This window comes from Lontra canadensis, unplaced genomic scaffold (assembly GCF_010015895.1).
Source record: "Lontra canadensis isolate GAN:19392208 unplaced genomic scaffold, GSC_riverotter_1.0 scaffold7, whole genome shotgun sequence".
Taxonomy (NCBI): domain Eukaryota; kingdom Metazoa; phylum Chordata; class Mammalia; order Carnivora; family Mustelidae; genus Lontra; species Lontra canadensis.
Window position 1 is genome coordinate 29,947,696 of NW_022631001.1, and position 25,612 is coordinate 29,973,307.

A 25,612-nucleotide genomic window follows, 5' to 3' on the forward strand; every position below is an offset into this window, starting at 1 on the left:
CAGCGAAGACAGAGGATCAGGGAAGTGAAGATAACCAAGACTTCCATGTGGTTCATGTGGTGCCCGCTTAATCTCTGCAAAGCCCCCATGGTCTTCCACAGGTCCTTGGACAGGCCCTGCCATCTTAGCTCTGGGAATCACCCCACAGAAGGACAATGTCTTGAGCTTTCCCAGGACCTCTTATAACTAACCTTCCCAGATCCATCATTCTCCAAATCTTGGGTGCCTTCTCTGCCAGTTACCATGCCAGATGCAAGGGGCATAACGAGTAAGGAGCAACTTTCAGGTTAGGAGTATGACAGATGTAGATTCAAGTCCAGGCTCTGTTCTTCATCAGTCCTATGCCCTATTCCTCTGAGCCTCAGCCTTGTATAGAGGGAGAAGTTATAGTCCCTCATAGGCCCTGCCTCCCAAGTCATTGAGTGCTGGTTGTAATTATCTCCAGAATTGGCAACCAGACCCTGGCCCACGACAACTCAGGATGCTAGGACCCCCATTCCACCATGGAGAATGGGCAACAACCATAGAATGGAGAACAAGCAGGGTTCCAGGGTTTCATCAATGAGCTCTAAGATTGGCTCTGCAGTCTCTCACATGCAGCTTCCACCTGGGATTAGCCCCAAGGTCCCTTACCTGGTCCTGGGCTTCCAGGATTACCAGCATACCCTCAAACTGTTCTCCCTGCAGCTGCTGGCTGTGTTCTGGGCAAGGATCATTTTCCCAGGTTCCTTCTCAGCTGTAGGGCAGGCAGCCAAAGGACTTACTGTGTCTGCAGGAGATGCAGGCCTAGGGACAGGGATCTGGCAGGTGCCTAAGAGCCCCAGGGTTCACCCTCGTGCTCCATTCCTGAAACTTTAAAATGTCAGGGCTCTTTGGGAATCTGGATCTTCTGCTGACCTGCTTGCCTGTCTTTTAGTTCAGAACGAGTCCCAACCTCCGGTACCCTCACAGCCCCACCCCACAAGAAAGCAACAAAACCATCTTGGTGAACACATTTACTTAATATGGGGGGTGGGGTATTGCTGTCTCTGTCAGTGTGTACGGGGTGGTAGGGAGACAACCAGAGGGACTTCTGCCCTGGAGTAAGAGGATGTTCTGGACCCAGGCTGGGGGTGGGTGGGGAGCAGACTGATGGGACAGGGCAAGTATGTAAAGGGTGGAGGGTAGGGTGAAGCTCTGCACACATCCTTGGGACCACAGTCCAGGCCCACCCAGTCACCAAAGCAAGAACCGAATAAATAAAGTGCAACCGTGGGGTTGGGAGAGAGGGAGAGGGAGGGCACCGGGCGCACCCACGCCCACAGCCCACATTCAGTGCTGCCAGGTCCAGCCCACCTCCTGGCCAGACCCTCTTGTCCAATCCCCCCATGTCTGTCCCTCCATGAGCCAGGCAGAGCCCTTGTGCAGCTACTGGAGGTAGCGATAAGCTTTAAAGCAGTGGTTGCCAGCATCGGCCACCACCACGTGTCCATCTGAGGTCAGTGCCAGGCCCTGGGGGCCATACAGTGGCTCTGCAGACGTGTTGATGTAGGACAGGAAGGAACCAGAGCTGTCGAATACCTGGAGAGTGAGTGGACAATGGAAGGAGAGGTGAAATCAGGCAGGTGGGAGGCATTTCCAGGGAGAGGGGGAGGGGTGCACAGAGCACAGCAGGAAGCCTCACCACCCTGCCATCCCAAAGCCTCACCTGGATGCGACTGTTGCCCCAGTCAGCCACGATGATGTTCCCGTTGGAGTCCACCGCTACTCCTGTGGGGGCGTTGAACTGCCCATTGCCCTCGCCATGGGAGCCAAACTTGAAGAGGAACTCACCGTCGGCACTGTACACCTGGCAGGAGAAAGGGCTGGGGGCTGGGGAAGTGGCCTCAGGCAGAGGGCAGGGCCTTAGAGGGGGCAGGGGGAAGCCCCAGGGCTGAGGACCTCCAGATCTGTAGCTCCAGCCCAGTTCTTCCCAGGCTTCACAGCCATGCTTACCACTGTCTACTGACTATCTCCAGGTAGTGTCCCTCGGACAGATCAAATCCAACAGCTCAACTTCCCCCATGCTCTCTTTCTCAGTGAATGCTCTCTTTCTCAGTCATTCTCAACTCCACCTTCTCCCCTGCTTGATAACCAGGGAATTCACACAACCTGCTGATTCGATCTCAAATCTGCACCCCATTGTATATATTGCCACTGCAGTGGTCCTCAACATTTCCCATCTCGATTACTACAGAAGACAGACCTCCCTGACACTAGTCTCACCACAGCCAGAGTGATCTTTCTAAGACACAAGGACTGCATTGCCCTGCAGCCTGCAAGACTTCAGTGACTCCCCACGGCTCTTGGGAAGAGAACAAGCCCCTTCACAGGCACATGAGACTCATTGGCACTTGAACCACTCCCCTCTTCAAACTCAGTCTGAACTACTTGTGGTTTCTTAAACACACTAAAGTGTTCCTACCGCCAGTTCTTGGCTCCTCCTGTCCCCTTTGCCTGAAGTCCTCTCCTCCTCCTCTCCCTTCTGGCGAATTCCCCTGCTGCTTTAGGGGGTTCTCCATCACACCTGAATCAAATGCTTCTGCTATGCCCTCACACAGTTCCCTGCGCTTCCCTACCACACAACTGTAACAAAATAATACACTGTGATATGCTACTTCACTTCTTCCCTGCTACACCATTACCAAGAAGATAGACAGCATATTTGCCTGTTCATCACTGTATCCCCAGCTTCCAGCATAGTGCCTGGGACAAAGTAGCCATGCCATAAATGTTTATTGTTCAAATGAATGATCTCAAGGTGGTGGTGGGGGAGGTGAGGCAGAGAGGGGTCTTGTAAAAGAGGAAAGGATGTTGGGACAGCGGTCACAGAAGGCAGGAGGACACTGACCTTCACCGAATGGTTATGGAAATCCGTCACTACAATTTCATTCTTGTTGTTCACAGCCACAAAATGGGGCCCTGAAAACACAAAGTGGTTTCTAAGGCAGTGAGCTGGGATACGGAGTGGGCTGGAGAAGAGTATCCGGGATGACAAAGCTAGGCTGTTAGAAGAGGGGTGGGGCCTCCAAGGCTGACAGGTGCCTCTGGGATGATGGTACTAGGGTACAGTAAAGGGACGGGGTCCTCTAAGGCCAAAGTATAAGAGGAGGGGTGGTTAAATCCGGGGTAACCAGGATAGCTCTCTGGGGCTGGGATATCAGAATAGATCTCTGAATTCTTCCCCAATACCTGCAAAGTGACGGTCAGTGGCCCCACGGCCCCCAAAACGGCCAACCAGCTTCCCATTGGGCTGGAAGGTAAAGACGCAGCAAGACTTGTTGTCAACCACAATGATATGTCCGTTCCGGTCTACAGCCACGCCTTTGGGGCCCATGAGGCGTCCAGCTCCAATCTTGGTCTGGAGGAAGGGAATACCATTAGGTGCTTTATCCTGCCTTGTGGGGAGAGTAGCCCCAGCCTGACAATAAAGGAGAAGCTTGGGCTGGGGATGGACCATCCCAGGCCCTAACCACTATGCTCACCTCAGCCGGCCACCACTAGTGCAGAACACCAAGACCGTAGGCCTCTTACCTTGAATTTGCCCTCAGGGGAGAAGATGCTGACCCAACGGTTGTCATAGTCTGCCACAATAATGTCTCCATTGGTGTCCACTGCCACACCTGTGGGGCGCTGCAGCTGCCCAGGTGAGCGCCCTCGGACCCCAAAGCGGAATTTGAACTGGCCTTCATTGGAGAAAACCTGGAGCAGAGGAGCAAGGGAAGGAGCGGGGAGGAGGGGAGAGACTGTGGGCACAGAGGGAAGGGAGCAAGATCCTGAGGGAGGAGACCCCCCATAATCATTCAGCCATTCAACAAGCACTTACTGACACCATGCTAAGGGGTACAGAGAAGAATCAGACATAGCTGCAGACCTGAGGTGACATGCAGCACAGGCATGATGAGAGAGACTCTAGGAACATGATGTGAGGGGGGAGGGTGGATGGCCAGGAAAGGCCCTGAGAAAGGACTATCTGGGTTCATAGCCTAATAAGGATGCCAAGAGACAAACCATGCTGGCCAGGAAAGGAGGAGGAAAGGCATTTTAAGCAGAGTGAACAGTATGTAAAAGGCACAGTGTCCAGGACGGGCACTGGTTGCCCAGGGTGGCTGGACTGCAGGGAGCACTCCCATGAATAGCAGGAGAAGTAGGGTTTTATCCTGGGTGTAGTGAGGATTTACTGAACATTTCTGGGCAGGGAAGTGACAAGATGAGATTCACTTTTGTGGTATAACAAGAAATATACTTGGTCTTTGTCCCCAGTGCCTGGTGCAGAGCTCCTCAAGCCCTTGGAATTTTCTGATTAATAGGAGTGTCTTTTGTCATTCACAAGGAGCGCCTTTTGAGCTTATGCTAATGGAGTGACTTAGGATGGGGCCCCTACACAGCTTCAAGATGGGGCTGATCACCAGAAAGACCAAATCATTAAAGGGTTGGAACTTTCAGCCCTATCCACCAACCTCTGGGAAGAAGAGGGGAAGGCAGAGATTTGATGTGCTCCCAGGTTGGTGCTCGGAGGGTGGCCATGCCCCAGTTCTACAGGGACCAGAGTTCCCACACTAGAGACTCTTCTAGACCTCCCCCTATGTACTTCTCCATCTGGCTATTCATCTGTATCCTTTACAGTAAACTGGTAGACATAATTAAATGTTCCTCTGAATTCTATGAGGCACTATAGCAAATTAATTGAACCTGAAGAGGGGGTCGTATGACCCTCCAACTTATAGCTGGTCAGTCAGAAGCATAAGTAACAACTTGGACTTGAGACTGGCATCTGACATGGAGACTGTCTTATGGGAAGTGATACTATCTCTAGGTAGACAGAGTCAAAATCAGTTAAGTTTGCAGGACACCTGGTCAGTGTCCACTGAGAGCTGCTTGCTGGTGTTGGAAAAAATACATGGGAACTTTTAAGAAACAGTACTCTGGCTGTAGGGAGGAGTCCAAACTGGGCACTAGCTGGGCAGTCAGAGGTGTTGCACTGGTCCAGGTGGAAAGGGATGATAGTTTGTTGCAGGGCACTTGCTGGAGCAAAGATGGACTCAAGAGATATGGGAGGAAGACAATAAGACTTGGTAGCGGACAAGAAAGGGTGGGGTGGCGAACAAGGATGAGCAAGCATATCCAGGCTAAGAGGCTGGCAAGATAACCTCCTGGACAGAGTGAACCTTCCAACCTTTCCCCCACTCCTACCTCCTCCCTTAGCCGCCCAACATGCTCAGGTCTCCCCATCCTAAGAGCACCTCCTTTAAAGTTCCTTTAAAGCTCCTTCCCTCTACAGCCAAACCTTCTTGTTTCTCCTTCACAGCCAAAACCACTCACTATACAAGCCTCACATGCTTTGCTCTGTTACATGCTCTAGGGACACAAGATGAGTCAGAGCCGGGAGCAGCCTTGGGGAACTCAAGTTCTGGGTCTTGCCCTGCTCTTCCATCTAGACCTGTTCCTTCCTTAGTGGACTAGGCCCCCTGCCCCATCCCTATCTCTTAGACCTGAAGGGATGTTTGAACTGGTCCCACCAGCAAACATCAACTCCTCCTGATGTGGACTTCCAGCATGCCCTCAGCTGGCTAGTCAGCCCAATGGCTGGAGTCTGCCCTGGTCCCCTGTGGCAGGCCAGCCCTAGCCAGCATGAGAGGCAGGCACCCTGAGCAGAAGAGCTGATGTCAGAAGGACTAAAAGGACCTGACAGATTAACAGTGAGGCTGTGTGACTGCCCCCCGCTCACCTTCCCCACAAGTCTGAGCAGCTCAGTTTCCAGCTCAACACTGAGGCTTTGTGGTGGCGGGCGGTGGGGCGGGGGGTGGGGGGTGTATAGCTCCTCCCTTCCACTCTTATCCCACCTCTGACACATGGTCAACTCCTATTCATCTTGTGATTCTCAGAAATTTCCAGGTCACTTCCTCAGAGAAGTATTTCAGGACCAACTCCAGGCCTTGAATCAATACACACAGGTAAAGGCAGGCCTCCACGACCTACACTTTATAGTTTTCCTGTGAAAGACGGTCACTCCTGCAATGAACTGCTGAGTACCCTTATCTCCTAAGAAGGTAAGCCTCAGGTGAGACAGGGACTGGCTGCCTTTGCCGCTGCATTTGCACTCCTGGCACAGCAACGGGCACATGGAAGGCAGTCAACAAACGCATGAATTCCTTAGCTCGAGCTCACACAGAGCTGGGCATCTCCTCTCAGCTGCTGCACAGCCATCTCATGCTCAACATGTGCAGAAGGGAACTCACCAACTGATAGCCCGGCCTCCTCCTAAATGGCAGCACCCAAGTCCCATTGCCCCAGGTCCTGCCATTCTTGATCCCCTCTTCTCCCTTGACAACTGAAAGCTTACCAAAACCTGCCATATTTGCTTTCTTAACACCCCTAATCTGCTGGTGCCTTAGTTTGGTCCTTGAGCTATACCATGGTTGCCCTTAGTAACTTCAGGATCTGAGTCTAGTGGGGTGGGGGGAGCAGAGAGACTAAAAACATAACACAACTAACCAGTGACTCTGATAAAGAATGAAAAGTGCTACAGCAAAGGCCGAGGAAACTCAGAGAAGAATGTGATTAATATTCTGCCTGAAGGAAATGAGGAAGTTTCCACAGAAGAGCTGATAAAATTTTTTTATAAAGACTATTTTTAAAAAGACTAAGACTATTACACAAGGATATAATATATACAAATCAAATTTTTCATTCAAAATCACAAAATGTTTTTTCTCTCCTGCCAGCTGATGCTGATTCGGCAAAACAAAGGGATCTGCCTCAGCTGTCACCATAGACAGTCCAAAGGAGGAAAAGTTCACAAGGTCATCAAACCTCATGAATGGGGAGAGGAGACAACATCTATCTGGGAGCCTGAAAGACCCCAAAATAAGAGAAGCAGAAACTCAGCTCTGGAATCCAAGAGCCCACCTCCTAGCAGTTATGAAATTAGGAGGCAGGTGGAGTAGGAGCGAGAAGGAGGGCTGCTGTAGGAGCAGCAGGTATCTGGAGAGGAGAGGGGGCTCCCCAAGGCCCTCCCTCTCAATTCCCCAGTCCCTCTTCAGGAGACAAAGCAGCATACATCTTTGCATGCATGTGAGCACCGGTGTGTGCACACCAGGGACACTTTCCCAAATCTCAGCTTTTGGACCAAAAGCCATCCCTGGCATAAGGAGGAGAAAAGGAGTTGGAAGGTGGAGGGTGGGACTGAGTAGGGCCTCGGCACCACCCCCTTCCACCTGATCCCTCCCTCACTGTCTAGGCTGGACTGAAATGTTTCCATGTGCTGCCCTGCACCTCTCCATTCCTCTGCCCTTAGGAATAGGGTAGGAGTAAAAGCAGACTGGACAGGACCAGGAATATGGCCATGGAAGAGTTCCTGGCACCTTCAGCCTGCTAACATGGAAAGCAGGGGGTGGGAGCAGCTGACATTGAGGTGACAGACCTGTGGCAGGGATACTCAGATAGGGTCAGGAAGAATTTTAAATTTATAGGTGTTGTGAAGTAAGGATCTTCAAAAGAAGTTTTGCCAACTGATAAAATGTTTTCAAGAACTGAAGTGCATGGTAGTTAGAAACAATCCAGAACAGGATAAAATCAAAATTCCACAGCATCCTCTCTGAAACTGTTTACAATGTGACCTCAGCTACTCAGCTCCTAATAGTAATCTATGTCCAGCTGCCTGGGATACTTCCAGTTCCCTTAACAACCCCCTCCAGCACTCTCCTACCTTCTGGCTTTTTGTTTACAGTCTCCACCTGGACAATGATATTTTTAACAATACCTAACATTAGAAGGTTCACCAGGTGTCAGACACTGTGCATTATGTCATTTTAATGCTCCCAGCAACTCCATGAGGTATTCTTTTCCTAATTTTACACATGAGTTAACTGAAGCTCAGAGAGATCACGTGACTTGTCAGTAAGTGGTAGAGCAGGGATTCAAGCCCAGGTGTCCGGTTTCAGAGCCTGAGCTTTGAACTGCTGCTGTACTGTCTCCGAAGCGGGTGCCTGTCACTAGGCTCTGGGCTCAATACAAGGAAAAGAGAGAGAAAAGCATGCTTCCTGGCTTTAAAGAGCTCAAAGTGCAGTGAGGCCATGTGCATTTGTGTTGTGCAGCAGATGCTTTCATCAGTTATGTGAGGGACTGGGAGCACCAGGGACAGGACTACCTGTGAGGCTGCACTATAGTTTAGCCTCTAGAAGACACCTCTTTTCACAAGTTACTCCCATCTGACTGTCTAGCCAACCAGATGTTTGCAGAGACCAGCAGAGACAAGATACACTCGGAAGCCAGGCTGGTATGATGAAACAAAAGGTAGCCTACATCCAGACCACGTGGGGACAGGGCAGAAAGGAAGCCCCTCAGGTGGAGGATCAAACAGATAGAAGTGTATGAAGAATGAACCAGATCTTTGGGGTCCAGGAGCTTGTGTGGCCCGAGGCCAGGCCTGGGAGGTAGAGGCTGCAAGCATAGTAAAACCCCGTGCCTAACCATGAAGGGGCAGGATAGTGTTGCGACCAGTGGGAGTGGATAGCAAGTGGAGGGTGGGGTGTTGCGACCAGTGGGAGTGGATAGCAAGTGGAGGGTGGGGGGCTGGTGAGGGATGGTGCTATGATTCACTGCTCTTAAAGTACTGGTACTATCTTCAAGGGCTGGTTCATCTTTCAAGAGGTAACCTGTACACTGTTTTTTCAGGAGGCTGTAGTTTGAGGACCTTTACTGGCATCACGGGAGAAGAGGAAAGGCGCTTACCTGGATACATTGGTTGTTACTGTCTGCTACCACTATCCGGCCGCTGCTAGCTGCCGACACTCCCTGTAAATTGGTGAATTCGCCCTTCTCCCTTCCTCGGCTGCCTGTGGGGAAGGCAGGCAAGGAAAACAAAACAGTTCACTGAGGTCATTTAGAGTCGCCCTCCCAATCCGCCCTGCCCAATAGCCTGAGCCCGCCCCATTTGGCCCCGCCCTCAGCCTTCTGTACCAACACGGAAGACAAGCTCGTCCTCAATGGGGTTGTCCTTCCGTTTGCCTCCCGTGCTGTACATGGAGCTGGGCCGACGCACAGCCTTCTGGCGCACGTGGCTGCCCGGGCCGCCGGGGGACTTGACGCGGCGCTTGACGTCGTCTGGGGAAGGTGGGAGGTCCCCAGGACGCAGGGCACGCACGCGGAAGGGGCTGCCGCGCACCGGCTGTCCGTAGAGCAGCACTGAGAGGAGCAGCTCGCCTTCGGCGCGCGCCGTGTACACTAGCTCGTATGTGCCGTTCTTGTGGTCCACCACTGGCACAGGAAGGCGTGTGCCGTCGGGGCCGGTAATCTCGGCGCGCAGCTCAGCGCTGCCTGTGCGCACCAGCCTCCCATCCTTGTCTTTGGTAGTGACGGTGAGCGAGGCGGGCTGGCCCACCAGCGCCTGGCGCAGGCCCTCACCCGTCGCCACCGTCTCGTGTGCAGTAGCGCTCGTGGTGAGCAGCGCGCCAAGATTGAGCACCGACCGCCGAAGCCCGTCGACCTCGAGGACCAGTTCCAGCTGCGCGTTCTCGTGTGGCCGCTCCGGGAAGGCCTGGGCCGCCAACGCTGCCAGCCGCTCTCGCATGTGCTTGCGCACTAGCAACACCTCCGGGGCCGAGCCCAGGCGCAGTGCCTGCTCAGCGAAGCTGCAGCTGCTGCCGATGTGTTCTTGACCCTGGCGCAGTGTGTCTAACTGGGTCTGCAACACCTGAGGAGGGGTTGGGGGAGGGTTGGGTGCGCACACTGGCACCGAAAGGGTCTCTGTGATTCCTCATGACCTTACAGTACTATAGCATGAAAGAAATTCAAGAGGGTGAGTATGGCCAAGGAACACAGATACCACGGTACCTATGGGGCCAGGTCAGGGAGCAGAAAGTATAGTCTGGGGCAAGGGGTGCCGAGGTATGGAAAGCATGGTGGCAGTAAGGCCATCTAACAACGGATGGTGGTAGGGAAGGGTGAACAGACACACCTTCTGCTTGGCCCCACAGATGGCCTCCAGGTCGCTAACCAGAGCCTGCTTGCGCTGCTGCAGTGCTTGCTCCAGGTCCTCGAAGGCTGCGCTGATCTGGGCCAGGGCCTCTGCTTTGCGCTCCTGCAGCTGCTGGCTGATGCCCCCCACTAAGGCGATAGCTGCAGACAGCTGCGGCAGTCTAGGGAGGGGAAACATCTCTTAACCCGGGTTGCCTGAGGATGGCTTCACCAAACCATTCCTTCTCAGGGGAGAATCTACTGTGTCGTCCAGGAGATCCCCTCCCCAAGACCTCCCTGCCCTCCAGAACAGTTATTTCTAGCATCCCCAGGGTCCCGCAGCCCAGATTCACCCCCTCCCCCGCTCCTACCGGCCGCGCACCGCCTCGAGCTGGCGCTGCAGGGCCGCCTTGTGCTGCTCCACCACGTCTCGCAGCAGCACGGTGCCGTGCTCCCGGTGCTCCCCGGCGCGGCACTCGCCACACATGGCAGTTTCACAGGCCTCACAGTAAAACTCCATCGTCTGGCGGCAAAAGCGCTCCAGTCAGGCAATGGCTAGACACCAAACTGCTTTGCCTCCTCCCCTCCCGCTCTGCCCTTCTTGCCCTACACCTTCCAGGTGCGCTCCCTACCTGGACCACTTATCCAGAGAGACACCCTCTCACCCACAGCCACTTGGCCCCTCCCACAACCGCTCTTTACCCTCCACCCCAAGTCCTGGCCTCACTGGGCCTGCTTGGGCCCACCTTGCCTTCATGGTTGGGGCAGGAGAGGGGGCGGCCAGCCACTGCGCTGAGGGGGTGGGGGTCCTCCGGGTCGTGGGCCCCATCAGGTGCCTGCTGCATCGCCTCCATAAGACTGCTGATGAAGAAGTTGTTCTGCAGTGCTGAGACACCCTGCTCGGGGAGGATGGACGTCTGCCGACACACTGGACATGACAGCGTCAGGCTCTGGGCAGGTATGTAGTTCTGGAGGCATCTGGCCAGGGAGGAGGGAGAGTCAGAGGAAGGAGGAGTGGGCAAAATCAGTGCACCCCTCCTCGCGCCTTCCAGGAATGCCAATTCTCCTCACAGATGTATACTTCATTCTGTAGTCTCTCTGATTAGCACACACGTCTTGTTCTGCCAACAGGTGTGAAAGGCCTCACCTTTCACTACTGAGTAAAACACATCCCTGATCTCTCTCAGAAGAGCAGACATCTGCATTCCTCACACTGCACAAACATAGGCTCACCTTTCACAGGTGTTTACAAACCGTTCTCATAGAAAATGTACAACTAGCTCTCCTCCCATTAACTCATTAAACATTTACTGACTGCCTACTCTTGCCAAATCTGGGCCAAGCTCTGGCGATAAATAGATAAATAGATAAATAGTGCCCATCTCTAAAATATTTCCAAATTGATAGAGGAAAAAAGGTCACAGGCAGAGTTTATAGAAGTAAATAGTATAATGGTGAGGGCATGGCAACTCACAACTCACATGCCAACTCGCAGCCTGGAATTAGGCTGCTGGGTTCAACTCCTAGGTCGGTCATCTATGAGACCCCTGCTAAATGGCATACCTTTTATGAGCCAAGGATCCTTCCTTTGTAAAATGGAGACAGCATAGACTTCACAGGGTACTGGAGGGAGGATTAAATGTGAAGTGCTCACATGCCAACTCACAGCACTATGTATTGTAGGGTATTAGTATTATTTATTATTAACATAAAGAATACTGTACATGTAATAATAAGGAAATGTGTAGAAGGGGCATCTGGCCCTGGGAGGGGTTGCTGTGGACAGAAAAGGCTTCAGAGGATTTAAGCTAAATCGTCCTGGATAAGTCAATGTTAGCCTAATGAAAGAAAAGTGCAGGGAGAAGAGGAAGGGTGTCCAAGACCCAGAAGGTGGTGAGAAACTGCATCATGTAAGTAAGGAAGCAGTGTGAGGTGGCTGGAGATCGAGTTCGAGGCAAGAAATGGTAAAAGAAGTCTGGAGAGAGAAGCATAGAAGGTCACATGGGCCACATTAGGAGGTTAGAAATTATCCCAGGGACACCTGGGTGGTTCAGTTGGTTAAGCATCTGCCTTCAGCTCAGGTCATGATCCCAGCATCCTGTTATTCTGGGATTGATCCCTACTTTGGGCTACCTGCTCAGAGGGGAGTCTGCTTCTCCCCTTCCCTCTGCCTCTGCCCCTTTCCCTGCTCATGCATACTCTTTATCTCTCACTGTAATAAATAAAATATAAAGAAAAAAGAAAAAAGAAAAAAAGAAAATATCCCAATAGCAATAGGGAACACCAGGAGCATGGTACAGCCAGGTTTATGTTCTATTATCTTCATTGCCTCTGAGGAGGATGAATTTGAATGTGATGAGACAGCACACAGCATCATCACCATCGTCATCGTCATCCAGTTACTGTTTATTAAGTACTATGTGACAGGTCCTGTGCTTTATGCTTTATGTTTATGTTAATGGACTCAAAAACGGAAAGCTGTCCAAGGTAACAAAGCCAGTGAGCACTGGAGTCTGGATTCAAATCCAAGGCAAAACATGTACTTAGCCAAGATACTCTCGCAATAGTCTTGTAAGAGATCTTGCAGTAGATGAGAAAAACCCGGAATTAGGCAGTAGCAATGTAGACTATGAGCTGGAACAAATTTGAGAAGTATTTAAGAAGTATAGCAGTAGGAGGTGTTAGGTCTGAGTAGATATAGGGAGTGAAAGATGAGTCTTGGTTGACTCCCAGATTCCTAGCTTAGATGACTGAGTGGATGGTGCTGACAGTCAGTAAGATGAAAAACACAGAAAGAGGAGTGGTTTATAAAGGCATTCAGCTTTGACCTGGCTAAGTTTATTGGAACAGTGGGACATCCAAGTAGTAGGAGCCCAGGAGACAGCTGGGGAAAAGGCAAGGAGAGATGGGGATGGCATTGACATCGAGGTAGCTTCTGTAGCCATGGGAGAGGATGAGATCAGCTCAAAAGGCGTGTTCAGTGAGAAGAGCAGGATAGAGCAAATATGGAATGAAAGCAAAGAGGAACCAGCAGAGAGGTAGGAGGAGAGACACTGACAAGGCAGTAAAGTGGGTAGTGCGTTTCCAGAAGGAGGGAAGGATCAGTGATCAGTGTCAAAAGTGGCTGAGGAGTCAGGGAAGGTAAGGACTGGAAAAAGGCCCCCTGAATTTGGCCAATGTGAGAGTACTTTTGTTGGTACGGAAAACTGGGGGGGCAGGGGGTAGGGAGTACCAGGAAAAGGAAAGCTTGACTGCTGCTGGTTGAAAAGTGAATGGGAGGATGGGAGTTTGAGACAAAAGGGGCTTGAGGGACTGCGTGGCAGCTATCAAGGAATGAGGAGCCTTGAGCATGTTTATCAGTTGCAGAGCCAGGAGAGAAGGAGACATAGAATCAAGAAGAAGCATGGACAGGGCTCTGGGAGGGGGTAATGGCTCCGAATGGCCTGAGGAGGAGAAGTGGACCCCATTCTTTGAGTGGGGGAAGGGGGAAAGAGAGAGCACAGGGGTGAAGTTACAGAGTATCCCTCGGTTGCTTCAGGCAAGATCAGCTGCTAAGAGTGAAGGAGAGGTTCAGGAGACTGGTAAGGGCTGGGATTAGTCACTGAAGGGAGGAGGAGAGGAAGCTTTCTAGAAACACACAGCCCCTGGCTGTGTTTGGAGACCACAAATCTATGGAGGGAAGATCTGCATGGTGCACACTTTCCCATATCCCCAGTCTTTAATGTTCTCTACATCTCTGGATCTGCATTAATTAATTTTTATTTATTTAACAAACACTATGTGCCAGGCACAATTCTAAGTGCTTCACAAATATTAACTTATTTGTGACCTAGTTTTCCCAGCAGTTGTCTCAAGTAGAAAGTGGTCTCGTCTCATACTCCACATTCCTTAGGTCCAGAAGGTGGGGTTGAGTCCTCCCCACCCACCCTGCAGCTGGAACATTTCTGTTTTTCTTCAGCTCTTTGGAAGCTCATGCCTTCTGTCTATACCACTCTCCTGTTACTATCTTCAGTTGCTATCATGGTTGCTTCCCCAATGGCTGAAGACTTTCTTCTGGCTCACTCTCTTCTGTCACTGCTGACCCCCAACACCGTCCCTCCCCCACATATACATACACTCCTGCCATCACTCTCAGGGGCTCTGACATCCATGAGGTGATCCATACAGCATCAGGATCTCAATTCCTTGACCTCCTCAAACCCAGTGATCTCTTTCTCCACTTCACCTCAGCTGTCCCTTCTCATGCTCTCCAGACCTCCCATTTCTCATCGCCAGTCACTGCATCAACCCTGAAATCTGAATTTCAGCCATTAAAATCTGTCCTCCTGCAGTTCTGCCCAGCTCACTGAATCTGGGGTTTCCCCAGCAAAATACCTGCGAACTCATCAAGACCTCATTCCTACGTGTTCAGCACACCTGGCTTCCACTACCTTCCTAACTGGTTTCCTCTTTCCATTCTTGCTCCTCGGTAATCCATTCTCCAACACAGCAGCCAGAGGGAGCTTTAAAATCTAATTTATGTCACGTTAATCCCTTGCCCAAAACAAAAACAAAAGCCCTCCTCCAATGGTTTCCCATTGCGTTTAGAATAAAATCTAAACAGTTTTCTAAAACCACCAAGTTCCTCCATGAACTGTCCTGGCGCTTTTAGACTTTACTTCATCCTCCTCAGTCAGCAACACTCATTTCTTTTGATCTCTGAACATGCCCAGACTACCCCTTCCTGAAGGCCTTGGCATGGGTTTTTCCCATTGCCTGGAACTATCAGCAAGTCTGTCTCCTCATCCTCAGGCCTCAGGTCAAATATCACCTCCTCAGGGAAGCCTTCCCTGATGAGTCTATGCAGAATAGCCCCTGGCCCAACCACCCCCACTCAATCCTTGCTTATTTCCTACAAAGCACTTAGCACAGGCTACAACTCTCCTGTTCAGTTATTTGCTTGCTTACTGTCAGTCACCCCCCCGCCCACACACACACTAAGGCATAAACTCTTAGAGAGCAGGGACCAAGAGATAAATGAGTAGTAGTTAACAGGGAAGTCCCTGTAGTCAAAACTGAATCCAGAACTCAGCTGTCTACTTACTGTGGAGCCTCAGAAACAATTCTTACTCACTGACTCTGAAGCCTAGTTTACTCCCCTCTAAAATGGGGATAATAAAGTATCTATTGTGAGGATTAAGGGATTCAGCACATGTCTATCACTTAGCCAGACCCCGGCAAATAGTAAGTAATCGATACACTGTTGCTACTGGTATCATCATTTCTCAGGCACTGATTTTTTCCAGGACTGCTCAGTGATCTGGGCCTGAGGAGGAGGAGATGCAGAGATGTCCAATTACAGTTGTGATCCAGGGTTGAGCATCTGCTGCAGGGGTTCAGAAAAGAACAAAGACCCGAGGGAACTGTGGCATGGTCACATAGGTCACAGAGATGGTCAGCCATAGGGCCTGGCACGGGTAGGAAAGGATGGAGCTGGCAGCTGGGAGAAGGAGCAGTTGAGGTGGCGGGACATCTATATCTAGTCAAAGCTGGTATAGTGGGACTGGGGTAATGGGAGCCAGGAGTGGGATACCAGAGTTTATGACCACAGAAGCGATATTGTTCTGGCAAGATCCAGGCATCTGGAAGTGGTATGGAGGATGCTTCTGGAGAAACAGTTGAGAACCAAGAGGCCTAAATGAGTAGTGAAATCACCCAGGTTGATGGAAGAGCCTGGAAGAAGCCAGAAGGCTGGAACTGCTTCCAGTTGATGACAGGGGGAGAGCAGCAGAGCTGACATTTTAAAGAGCAGTGGGGCTGGAAAGGAAGTGTGTCCCTGTGGCAGAGGCAGCTTTCCGTGAAAGCAGAAGGTAGCGAGAAGGCCTGGGTGGAGGCAATGGTGAGAAGACCCCGGGACCAGAGGCTTCCTGGGGCCCTCAGAGTAAAGGCAAAATTCTCTGACAGGTCTACAAAGCCCCCTGTGTTGTGGGCCTCACGTGCCGCTCCAGCTTCACCCCCACCATGTCAGTCACACTGCTCTGCTCCCACCTCACCAGGTTTCCTCCAGGCCCCCTTACCTGACACATTCCCTCAGGCCACATGCCTGTCCCATGTTCTTCCTTCTGTGTAGAAGGCTCCTACCACTCCCTTCACTAGATAAGTCACCAACTTCATTTAGTGCATACTCCAGGTCGCCCCTCAGGGAAGCCTTCCCTCCTTCTCCGAACTGTGACAGACCCTAGCTAAACTCTCATAGCTTAGCACTTTATTTGCAGCCTTATGAAGGGGGTGATATTTATCTATAGTCTGGCTATATGATCATTTGATTACTATCTTTCCTCTTTACCTACACTGAAAGCTCTTTAAGCGCAAGTATTACATCTGTCTGCTTATCATACCCCATGCCTGGGATAGTATGGCACATAGTAGATGCTCAATAAATAAATACTGGCTAAAAGCCTAAAGGTGGGAAGTGGCTGCCTTTCATTCAGTGCCTCAGGACAACCATGAAGACAAGCAGGGAAGGACAGACTGCCAACCATCCTCCCACTGCTGACAAACTTTTCAGGTGTTGCCACTCATGGATGATGTCTCTGTCTGATGTCTCTGGCAGTGTTGAAAGCTGCTTGAGGTTTGGGAAGGGGCAGGGACCGTGGCCCAGTGTTAACAGCTTCTGGTCCTCTCATACATTCTTGCACCAAAAGTTCATCTCCAGCAGGCTGGAGTACATCTGCTGCCCTATATGTGCCTACATTTCCATCCCTCCCTACACTTTTACACGTGCCACCCCCATCTCAGGCGGGCCTGCAAGGACTTCATACCTCCCCCATACACACACCCCCTCACCTCTCACAAAAGGTATGCAGGCAAGGCAGAACCTTGGGGCATCGGTAGCGATCCAGGCAGATGCTGCACACCAGAAACTGCTTGTCCATTGGCTGGACCTCTGGGCCAGGGCTGTCCTCCCTCTTCGCCATGGTGCCCACAGATGGTTCCCGCCACTCACACCAGCCTGTGTACAGAGAGATGGTCAGCCCCAGGGAGGCCCACACATCCTCTCCCCACCTAAGCCCCACCACTCAAATCCCCTGCAGAGAACCAACTCCATTTCTTCCCTGCCAGAGGCAGGATGGGCAGTGACCGGAAAGGAACAGGGTGAAGCAGGTGGGCTGAGGGGCTTCTGAGCATGGTGCTCTGGTTAAAACTACAGACGTAGGCTTAGATTGGGTTTCAAACCCAGCTCAGCCTCTAACAAGGTATGTGACCTCAGACAATCCATATAACCTCTCTGAGCCTTAGTTTCCTCATTTGCAATTTCAAACGGATGTTTTGAGAATTTGCAATAGTGTATGTTGAGTGCACAGTACAGGGATGCCCACTTTCAGTGACACACCCATCCTTCACTTCCTCTGCCCTCCCCAAATCCTCCTCCAGGAGACCCTCTTCCTGGAGGATCTCTCCTAACTACCTGTGGCTCTTCTACTTATGCTCCAACCCACCTCTCAGCACACCTGTCTGGGATCATATTCAATCAGAATTCACATCTAGTCAGTATCAGGTCTGGCGGAGTCTGCCTCTGGAATATCTTCTCCCCTTTTCTCCAACCACATAGCTACTACCCTCAGTTCAGGTTGCCACCAAATCTCTCCTGCGATACAGCAGCAGCCTCTTAATTGGTATCCTTGTCTCCTTGCTTGTGCCTCTCATCCAAGCCCCTGGCAGCTGGACTGATGCTCCTAAAACACAGGTTCCACCTTGTCGCCTACCCCCTGTTAAAACCCTTCAGTGGTTCTCCACTGTCCAGAAGACAAAGTCCAAACTCCTCAGAGTGGCCAACAAGACTTAGCTTTGTCTGGCCCATACCTCCCTCCACCACCTCATGTCTCATTATTCTGTGATCAGTCACATTGGTTTCTCTTCAGTTCCTGGAAAACTTGTTCTCTTTTGCTTCTGGGAAGTCACATATTCTGTTCTCTTTGCCTGAGATCTTCTTCCAAGTCCCCATATATCTGGCTGACTCCCACTCATCTTTCAGGTCCCCACATAAATGTCACTTCCTCCAGAAGGTCCTCCCTGATTTCCTGAAGTCTGGGTTAGATATTCCACTTTTAGGTCCCTCCATACTCTGTATTTCCTCTATTCTAGCCTGGATATGCTATACTGTAATTTTCTCGTTACTTCTCTTCTTCCTTCACTGCAGGCAGAGTTCTTTTTTTTTTTTTTTTTAAGCATTTTTTTTTTTTGACAGAGAGAGATAACAAGCAGGCAGAGAGGCAGGTAGAGGGAGGGGGGAAGCAGGCTCCCCACTGAGCAGAGAGCCAGATGCAGGGCTCGATCCCAGGACCCTGGGATCATGACCTGAGCCAAAGGCAGAGGCTTAACCCACTGAGCCACCCAGGTGCCCTGAAGGCAGAGTTCTTAAAGGCAGGCATTATATCTTATTTTTTAATTCCTAACACTTAGCATGGAGCCTTACATAAGGACTGATCCATATTTATTGAATTGATTCCATAATTCAACAAATATTTAATTAAGTGTCTACTTTGTGCAGGTGATGGGGATAGAGTGATAAACAAAACAGATATGGTTACTGTCCTTGTGGTGGGGAGTGGTAACATATATTTTATTTTATTGTTTATTTATTTTTTTAAAGATTTATTTATCATAGAGAGAGAGCATGTGTACCAGCAGGAGGGACAGAGGCAGATGGAGAGAGAGAATCCCAAGCAGACTCCATTCTGAGTAAGGAGCCAGATGTGGGGCTCGATCCCACGACCATGAGATCATGACCCAAGCTGAAACCAAGTGTCAGACACTTAACTGACTATGCCACCCAGGTGTCCCGACATATATTTTAAAAGCAATAAACAAATACGTACTTATACATTGTGGGGGAGGAGAGTGCTAAAAAGAAGAAAGGCTCCTATGAGAAACAACACTTTTTTGTTTGGGTGATCAGAGAGGGCCTTTCCAACCAGGTAACTTTTAAGTTGAGCTCTGAAGAATGGAAGGAAAATGGTAGAGATGAGGGTGGGGGCATCAAGGAGTGAGGTGGGGGAAATCATTCTGGGCTGAAGGAATAGCAGGAATGGAAGTTCTTAGGCAGAAGGCTCACTCAGAACCTGAAAGGACCATGTGGTCAGTGCAAAGTGAATAAAAGGCAAGAGGTGAGTCTGGGAAGGTAGGATGAAATGAGGTCACCAAGAACCTTGATGTTAAGAATTGGGACTTTATACTAATTGGGGGTGGGGGGTGGCATGGTGTAATTTACAAAAAAATAAAAATAAATTAAAAAGCTCCTCTGGTAGCTATGGGGATTAGGAGGAACCAGAGTGGAGGCAGGGAGACCAGTTAGGAAGCTGCCTCAGTTCTTCCTGTCAGATGATCCTGGGTATTAGCAGAGATATAGGCAAAAGGGGGTAGACTTATTCGAAAAATATTCATGAGGCTGAATCAAAAAGACATCATGATGGATTGGGTGTGAAAAGAAAAAAGGGAATGCCGATCATGACTCCCAGGTTCCTTACTTGAGCATATGGTGGGCCATGCCCAGAGACCATGAAAGGTGAGGAACTGATGTGGGGCATTCTGTTTTCAGCAAGCAAAGTTTGAGGCACTGTATGATATCCAGGTAGAGATGTCAAGTAAGGAATATAATATAAGCTGGGTAGAATAGAATCTGGCTGGCTACCGATTTGGAAGCATTGCTATATTAATGGCATTAAAGCAGTGAGAATGGATGAGTCTGCCTAAGGACAGAGAGTGCAGGGCAAAGGAGAACCCAAAGGGGTGGAAGAAAACCAAGAGACCATGGACCCAAATAAATCCAAGGAAGAGAGTGATTCAAGAAATAAGGGATGATGGAGGCAAATGAAGACAAGAATGCCCACCAGGTCTGGCTGTGGTGGCCCAGCAGGGGCAGCAGCGGGGCTGGAGGGGCTGAGTGATGAATGGAGACGAAGACATTAACAATAGTGGCTGCAGACAGTTCATGAGAGAAATGTGGCCATGAAGGGAGGCAGAAAGACAGCTGGACTCCTTCAAAACAGGCCATGGTTAGAATCTGGTAACCACTATCTGTGCCCAGCTAGATGCACCATAGGCTCTGTAAAGATAATGAGTGAATGAACGAACAAACGTGTGGGGGCCAGTCCAGAACCTTCGCCAGGTTTGGGGAGGAGCAGAAGAGGAGCTGAACTGCATATGTCTTATGTTTGTGTAAGGGTGGGCATGAGTAGTAATAGGATAGGAAGGGCATCCCTGAGAGAATCCTCTCCTGATGCAGGCACTGGCATTCTGAGGTTCTCCAGGTAGACCTAACACGAGAACAACACAGCAGAAGGAGGACAGACTGAGGGTTGGTGGAAGGAACAGGAGGCGGGAGCTAAGCGGAAGCTCCTATCTGGTGAAGGGGAGGGCTTGGGAGGAAGAGTAGGAGTGGTCTACTGGGCCCTACTGGGGCAGCTGGATACCAGGCTCCGCCTCACTCCTAACCAAAGGGGCTCTCCCAGCTTGTCACACAGGGGCGGGGACTGGGCTACATCCAAGGACGGACAGCTCCTCCCTCCCTTCCCCTTCCTGCTTCAGTTCCCCACCCAGACTTGCTGGGCATGCAACCGTGGAGGCCATCCCCCAGCCTGAATCACTAAGATTCCCTTCTTCTCTTGGGCTCCTACTCCCACCTCTCCCATCCCATCCTGTCCTGGAGATCTGGCCCCAAGGTCCTATAGGTGATGGTTTAGGTGGACTGATTTTCACAGAGCAAATTTGGAGGATCTTGAACTCAGAGCTGAGAGTTCACCCTCCTTCCTCAGGCTGCCCACTGCCATCCTTACATCCCTTATCCCATCCATCTTTTATGGCTCAGTTCTAAAGGCACCTCATTTCCACATACAGCATTCACTCAACACCTCTGCTAGAGCGGGGAATACAAGGATAAATAGTCTCAGTGCAGTCTTCATGGGCTATACAATCTAACAGATTACTACAAGGCAATGTGGAAGGGTCTGTGGGGAAGCACAGGTTGCTACAGGAGCAGAGAGCTCACCTAACCTAGAGCTGGGGCAGGGGAGAGGGGTTACTGAAGGTTGGGGGTCAAGAGAGTTCTCCTGAAGAAGTGTCATTTACACTGAGAGCTCCAGGATGAGTAAGAGTTACAGAGCATGGTACTTTCTACTTCAGGAGCCTGAATCACACACTGACAGAAGAGGGCTAGGAAATGAAATGGAGTGATAGGCAGGAGCTAGATCACACAATGCTTTGTTGGCCTTATTAAGGAGTTTAGACTTACTCTTCCCTGTTTGGGGATTAAGGCTTTATTCAAAGAGCAAGGGAAACTTTGGGGTGGGGGGTGGGAGGGTTGCGGGGGTAGAGAGGGTTAAAGTATGAAGTGATAGAGCCACAAGAGTCACTTTTTGACTGCTGTGTGAAAAATAGTTTAGAAGGGTCACCAGGGGAAAGGTGAGACTGCATGATATTCCACAAGAGGGGTGATGGTGGCCTTGACTAGGGGAGTAGCAAAGGGGAGGTAGAGAGAAGTAGATTTCATAGAGCAGAATCAACAGAACTTGATGACTGGTTGGTGGGATGTGAAGAATAGAGAAGAAAGAATTGGAGATGAATCCTTGTGTTCTGGCTTGGAAGAGGAGCAGCTGGATGAAAGGATGAAAAGTTCAGTGTTTTCGCAAGATAAATCTGAGGTGCCTATGGGGCAGGGGCATGTGAATGGAGAGGTCCTGCTGCCAACGGGAAAGGTAGGCCGGAGCCTGGGAAAGAGGTCAGCCTGGAGACAGGGATTTGGGAGTCACTGGTGTAGAGATGGTGCCTAGAGCCTTGGAATTGGCTGACGTGACCCAGGCACTGTAAGGAAAGAAAGGAGAGCCTGTGACTGTGCCTGAGGAACCTCAAAATTTAAGGGATAGGCCCAGGAAACAAAGTTTGCTTGCAAATAAATTGAAAAGGTGTGGCCTGAGAGGCAGGAGAAACCAGGAAGGAGAAATATTGTCAAGACCAAGGGAGAAAAAGCTTCATGAATAAGGGAACAGCCTTCATTGTGAAATGCTGCAGAGAGACCCTAGGATCTAAAGCAGAAGAAAGCTGTCTTTAACTTTAGGGAGCATGGTTTCCAGAGGCTGGAGGAGAGGAAGCCAGATCCAGAGGGCTGAGAAGGAAGTTGATTGTGAGCAAATGAAGAAAGTCAGTGCTGACTCCATTAGATCCTTGCCATCTGCAAAGGATATGTTTCAAGGCTTTTCAGTTTCTCCAAATTCTCACACAGGATCCAGTTTCCCCCAAGACTTCCTCCTACAACCTCATGAGAGTCCCAGGATACATGATTTACACAGCTGTGGCTAGAGGTAGGTGACCAAGGCATTGTTAGAAAATGATGCAAGAGGTCAGTATGGCTCACTTACTTCTTAAAATGACTCAGTCCTGTACACTAACCCCCAAGTGTATTTGATCATTTGAGACCTCAGCAAAATGACAATGACTGCAGGTTACAGTTTCAGGGGTTTCTCTGGAACAGAAAAATCCCTAGAGGAGGTAAAGTCCTGAATGCCAAGGAATCCTTTCAGTCAGATTGACAAGGAAGGAAAGTGATGAAATTCACAGTGCTTTCTCCCCCACCACTGCCAGAGTGAGCAGGTAGATGAACCATCCAATCAGCTGATTAGCCTAGCAAACAATCAGACTGCCCTGGGCATACTCTGGACCAGGCTCTTAACCTGGGAACTGGAGACACAAAGCGGAGACAGATGTACACCATGCCCCTCACAAGTTCTCAGACTAGTGTGGGAAAGAGACATGGAAATATACAACCATAATGTGGTATCATGATACTGACATATTCAAACTGTTGTGACTGAAAAAAGGAGGAAATCTCTAACTCTGAAGGTGGTGGAGGAGAATAAAGAGGGCTTCCAGAGGAAGGGATATATGAGCTGAGTCTTGCAGGAGCTTGACAGGTACATTGGGAAAACAGTGAGTAAAGAACAGAAGCATGAAAAATTAAGAAAGATGGACCAGTTGGGGCAAGAGAGCAAGACTCAAAAGGGCAGAGGTTGTACTAGGTGTGTTCATGATTCACTTGCTAGGGGTTCTCCACCTGCCTCTCTGGCCGTGCCTTCACTGCCCATTCCTTAAATGTCTAATTCCCCAGGGCTTTGATCAAGGGCCTCTTCTCTTGGTTTCATACTCTGCCTGGGAAATCTCATCATTTCCCATGGTTTCAGTTACCATCCACTTGACTTGCAAACCCTTATCTCCTTTGCAGGAAACTTTTTTGAACACCAGGCCCATATATCCAACCATTTCTTGGACATCTCTACATGGATGATGCATAGAGATTAGTCTAAAACTGAATTCATCTTCCCTTAACCTACTCTTCCTGCTGGTATTTCTCCTCTCAATAAAACATACCACTACCTACCTGGCCACGTGAGCCAGAACCCTGGGAATCTTCTCAATTCTTCCTGTTCTTTTACCTTTCAGATACTAGCTATGACTATATTCTTGATTCTGCCTCTAAAGTGTGACCAAGTAACAGGTCACGAGATTTAGGAGCTAGCCTTGACTCTGTCACTAATCTCACTACTGCAAGGTAAGACTCTGGGCAAGTTTCTACTCCATCCCCTTACTTATATATTGAGATTGGAGGGGGGTCTTTTTGTTCCCCAAATCTGTGATTCCCAAGGTTCTCTTTCCAGCCAAAGGTCCCTACAGACTGTATTATGTGCCATGATTAAATCCCACCTTGGGGATTTGATTGCTGGTTTCCACAGTAAGACTAGGTGTGTTAGAGGATGGTTGTAGTTGCCCCTCACCTCCCTTCCAAAACAAATGTTTGCTAAGTTTAGGGCACCCATGACACTCCATTTGGGCACCCTCTACTCTAGCCATATGGTTTTGCTGTTTTTCTGAACACGGACTGTATTATCACAACTGTGGGCCTTTGCTCAAGCTCTTCTCTCAGCAAGAATGCCATTGTCCCCTAAGTGGCTGAGGCAGCACCTGGCACACAGAGGGTGCTCAGTTTATGTTGGTGACAGGAGAGCCATGTTTAAATCACTGCAGTTCCCTCTCGCCAGACAGAGAGGCAAAAGCACAGGCAATAACAAGACAAGTAAACAAAGTTCCAAGGAAAAAGACATCTACTTAACATAAAAAAGCTCTTCCACAGTATAAGGTAGCAAGTGCTCTGTCACCGGAGGCATGCAAGCCAAGAGAGGCAGGGCACCTGTCAGGCCTGCAGCTCTGATTCCAATTCTGCAGCAAATCAGAGCCCTACTTAGGGGATGAATGGGCACTGGTGAGCTGGACAGACAAACAGGGAAAGACCTGTGAAAAACACCTCTGCACCCACTCCAACCTCGCAGATCTTGTCTTCCTACTGGAGCTAGTTGTGGGTTTATGCTGTCCACATCAGAGACCCCCCACACCAGGAACAAGCCCAGGGCCTGCCTTCAGTCAGACCGACCTCCCCGGGGTGCAGCCTGCCCCCCCAACCTGCAACCATCTGTCCCTGCAGGTTTGCAGCCCAGAATCTGAAGCCAAGTCCAGAAGGGAGGAGGCTAGAACCAGGGAGGGGCCTGGGGTCCTCCAGGCGGGGCCCAGGCTGAAGGGGAATCAGAGGGGTCCTTTCCTACAACAAGCAGCCTCCGGATGAGGCTTCCTGTCCAGGGAGCAGCGCTAGAGGAGGAAAAGAGTGTCCTCCACCCGGGCTGGTGGGCTTCTGGGTGCCTAAGGAGGATGAAGGGGGTGGGGGAGCCAGGGGTGGAAGTGTCTGCACCAGGGAGAAAGGAACCCCTCAGACGAGCTGGGCCACAAGACTGCAGAGTCCCATTCAGCAACCCCACCCGCCACACCACCACCACCCTCGGCCGAAGCGTTCGACACCCTCCGCCAACATACACAAGCTCCCAAACCTCGAGCTCCTCCAAGGAACCATCACCCATCCACCCGCGCCTCCCCCCTCAAACATGGACCTCACGTGAGCAGCCACAGCCCGAAGAATCCCCCCACTGCTCTCACGGACACGGACACGCCTCACGTGGACAGAGACAGACACAGCTTTCGAAAAGCATCTGTGCCCCCACCCACAGACACTCGGACAGACACACCGCCGTTCGGACTTGGACCCGGAGCCAGGCAGACAGGGACACAAACGCACCCCTGGGGGCCGCCTGTCGCACTCACCGCGGCGGAGCAGGATGGGAGGACCAAGGCCCAGACTGCGGCCACTCGGAGCGGCCCGCGGCGCTGCCCCCGCTGCCAGCGCCCGTCCGCCCAGCCCTGCCCGCGGCACCGCCCCACGTCCCGCGCCTCCGCCTGTCCCCGCGCCGGCGCCGCCGCCGGACCCGCCGCACAGGCCGGAGGGAGGGGCCGGGGCGGGGCTGCGGACCAGCCAGGGGAGGGGGTGGCTCGGGTGCTGAAGACCCACCCACGCCCCGCCCGCCGCGGCGGAGGCCCCGCCCGCCTCCACCCCACCCTCCCGGCTCCCCCAACCCCCTCGAGGCTCCTGCGGGAGCTGCCTCCGCCGGCGGGCTGGGAGGCCGCGTGAACCGGATCCCGGATCCTAATCCCTGCCAGTGGCTTCTGGCTCCCGGCTCCCGACCGCTCTGGGGCAGGGCTGCGTAGTAGGTTTCAGTGACTGGGCTGA

General features: G+C 51.1%; 1 protein-coding gene across 2 annotated transcripts; it reads right to left on the reverse strand.

Annotated features, from left to right (window-relative positions):
• Nucleotides 1–1,284: 1,284 nt before the first annotated feature.
• TRIM3 (tripartite motif containing 3) lies at nt 1,285–25,293 on the reverse strand. Of its 2 annotated transcripts, XM_032853325.1 has the most exons (12): nt 25,150–25,291; nt 16,801–16,966; nt 10,722–10,953; nt 10,347–10,498; nt 9,977–10,157; nt 8,980–9,712; nt 8,752–8,855; nt 3,553–3,720; nt 3,211–3,379; nt 2,870–2,940; nt 1,688–1,828; nt 1,285–1,560 (listed from the first exon to the last, which is right to left on the reverse strand). In XM_032853325.1, exons 2-12 carry the CDS (start codon nt 16,929–16,931, stop codon nt 1,408–1,410), a joined length of 2,235 nt encoding a protein of 744 aa, XP_032709216.1. In that variant the 5' UTR covers nt 16,932–16,966; nt 25,150–25,291; the 3' UTR covers nt 1,285–1,407. The 2 variants fall into 2 exon arrangements, with proteins under 2 accessions (XP_032709216.1, XP_032709217.1); XM_032853326.1 differs by lacking the exons at nt 1,285–1,560; nt 1,688–1,828 and adding an exon at nt 1,840–2,101 and having other exon boundaries at nt 25,150–25,293.
• Between the last annotated feature and the right edge of the window lie 319 nt (nt 25,294–25,612).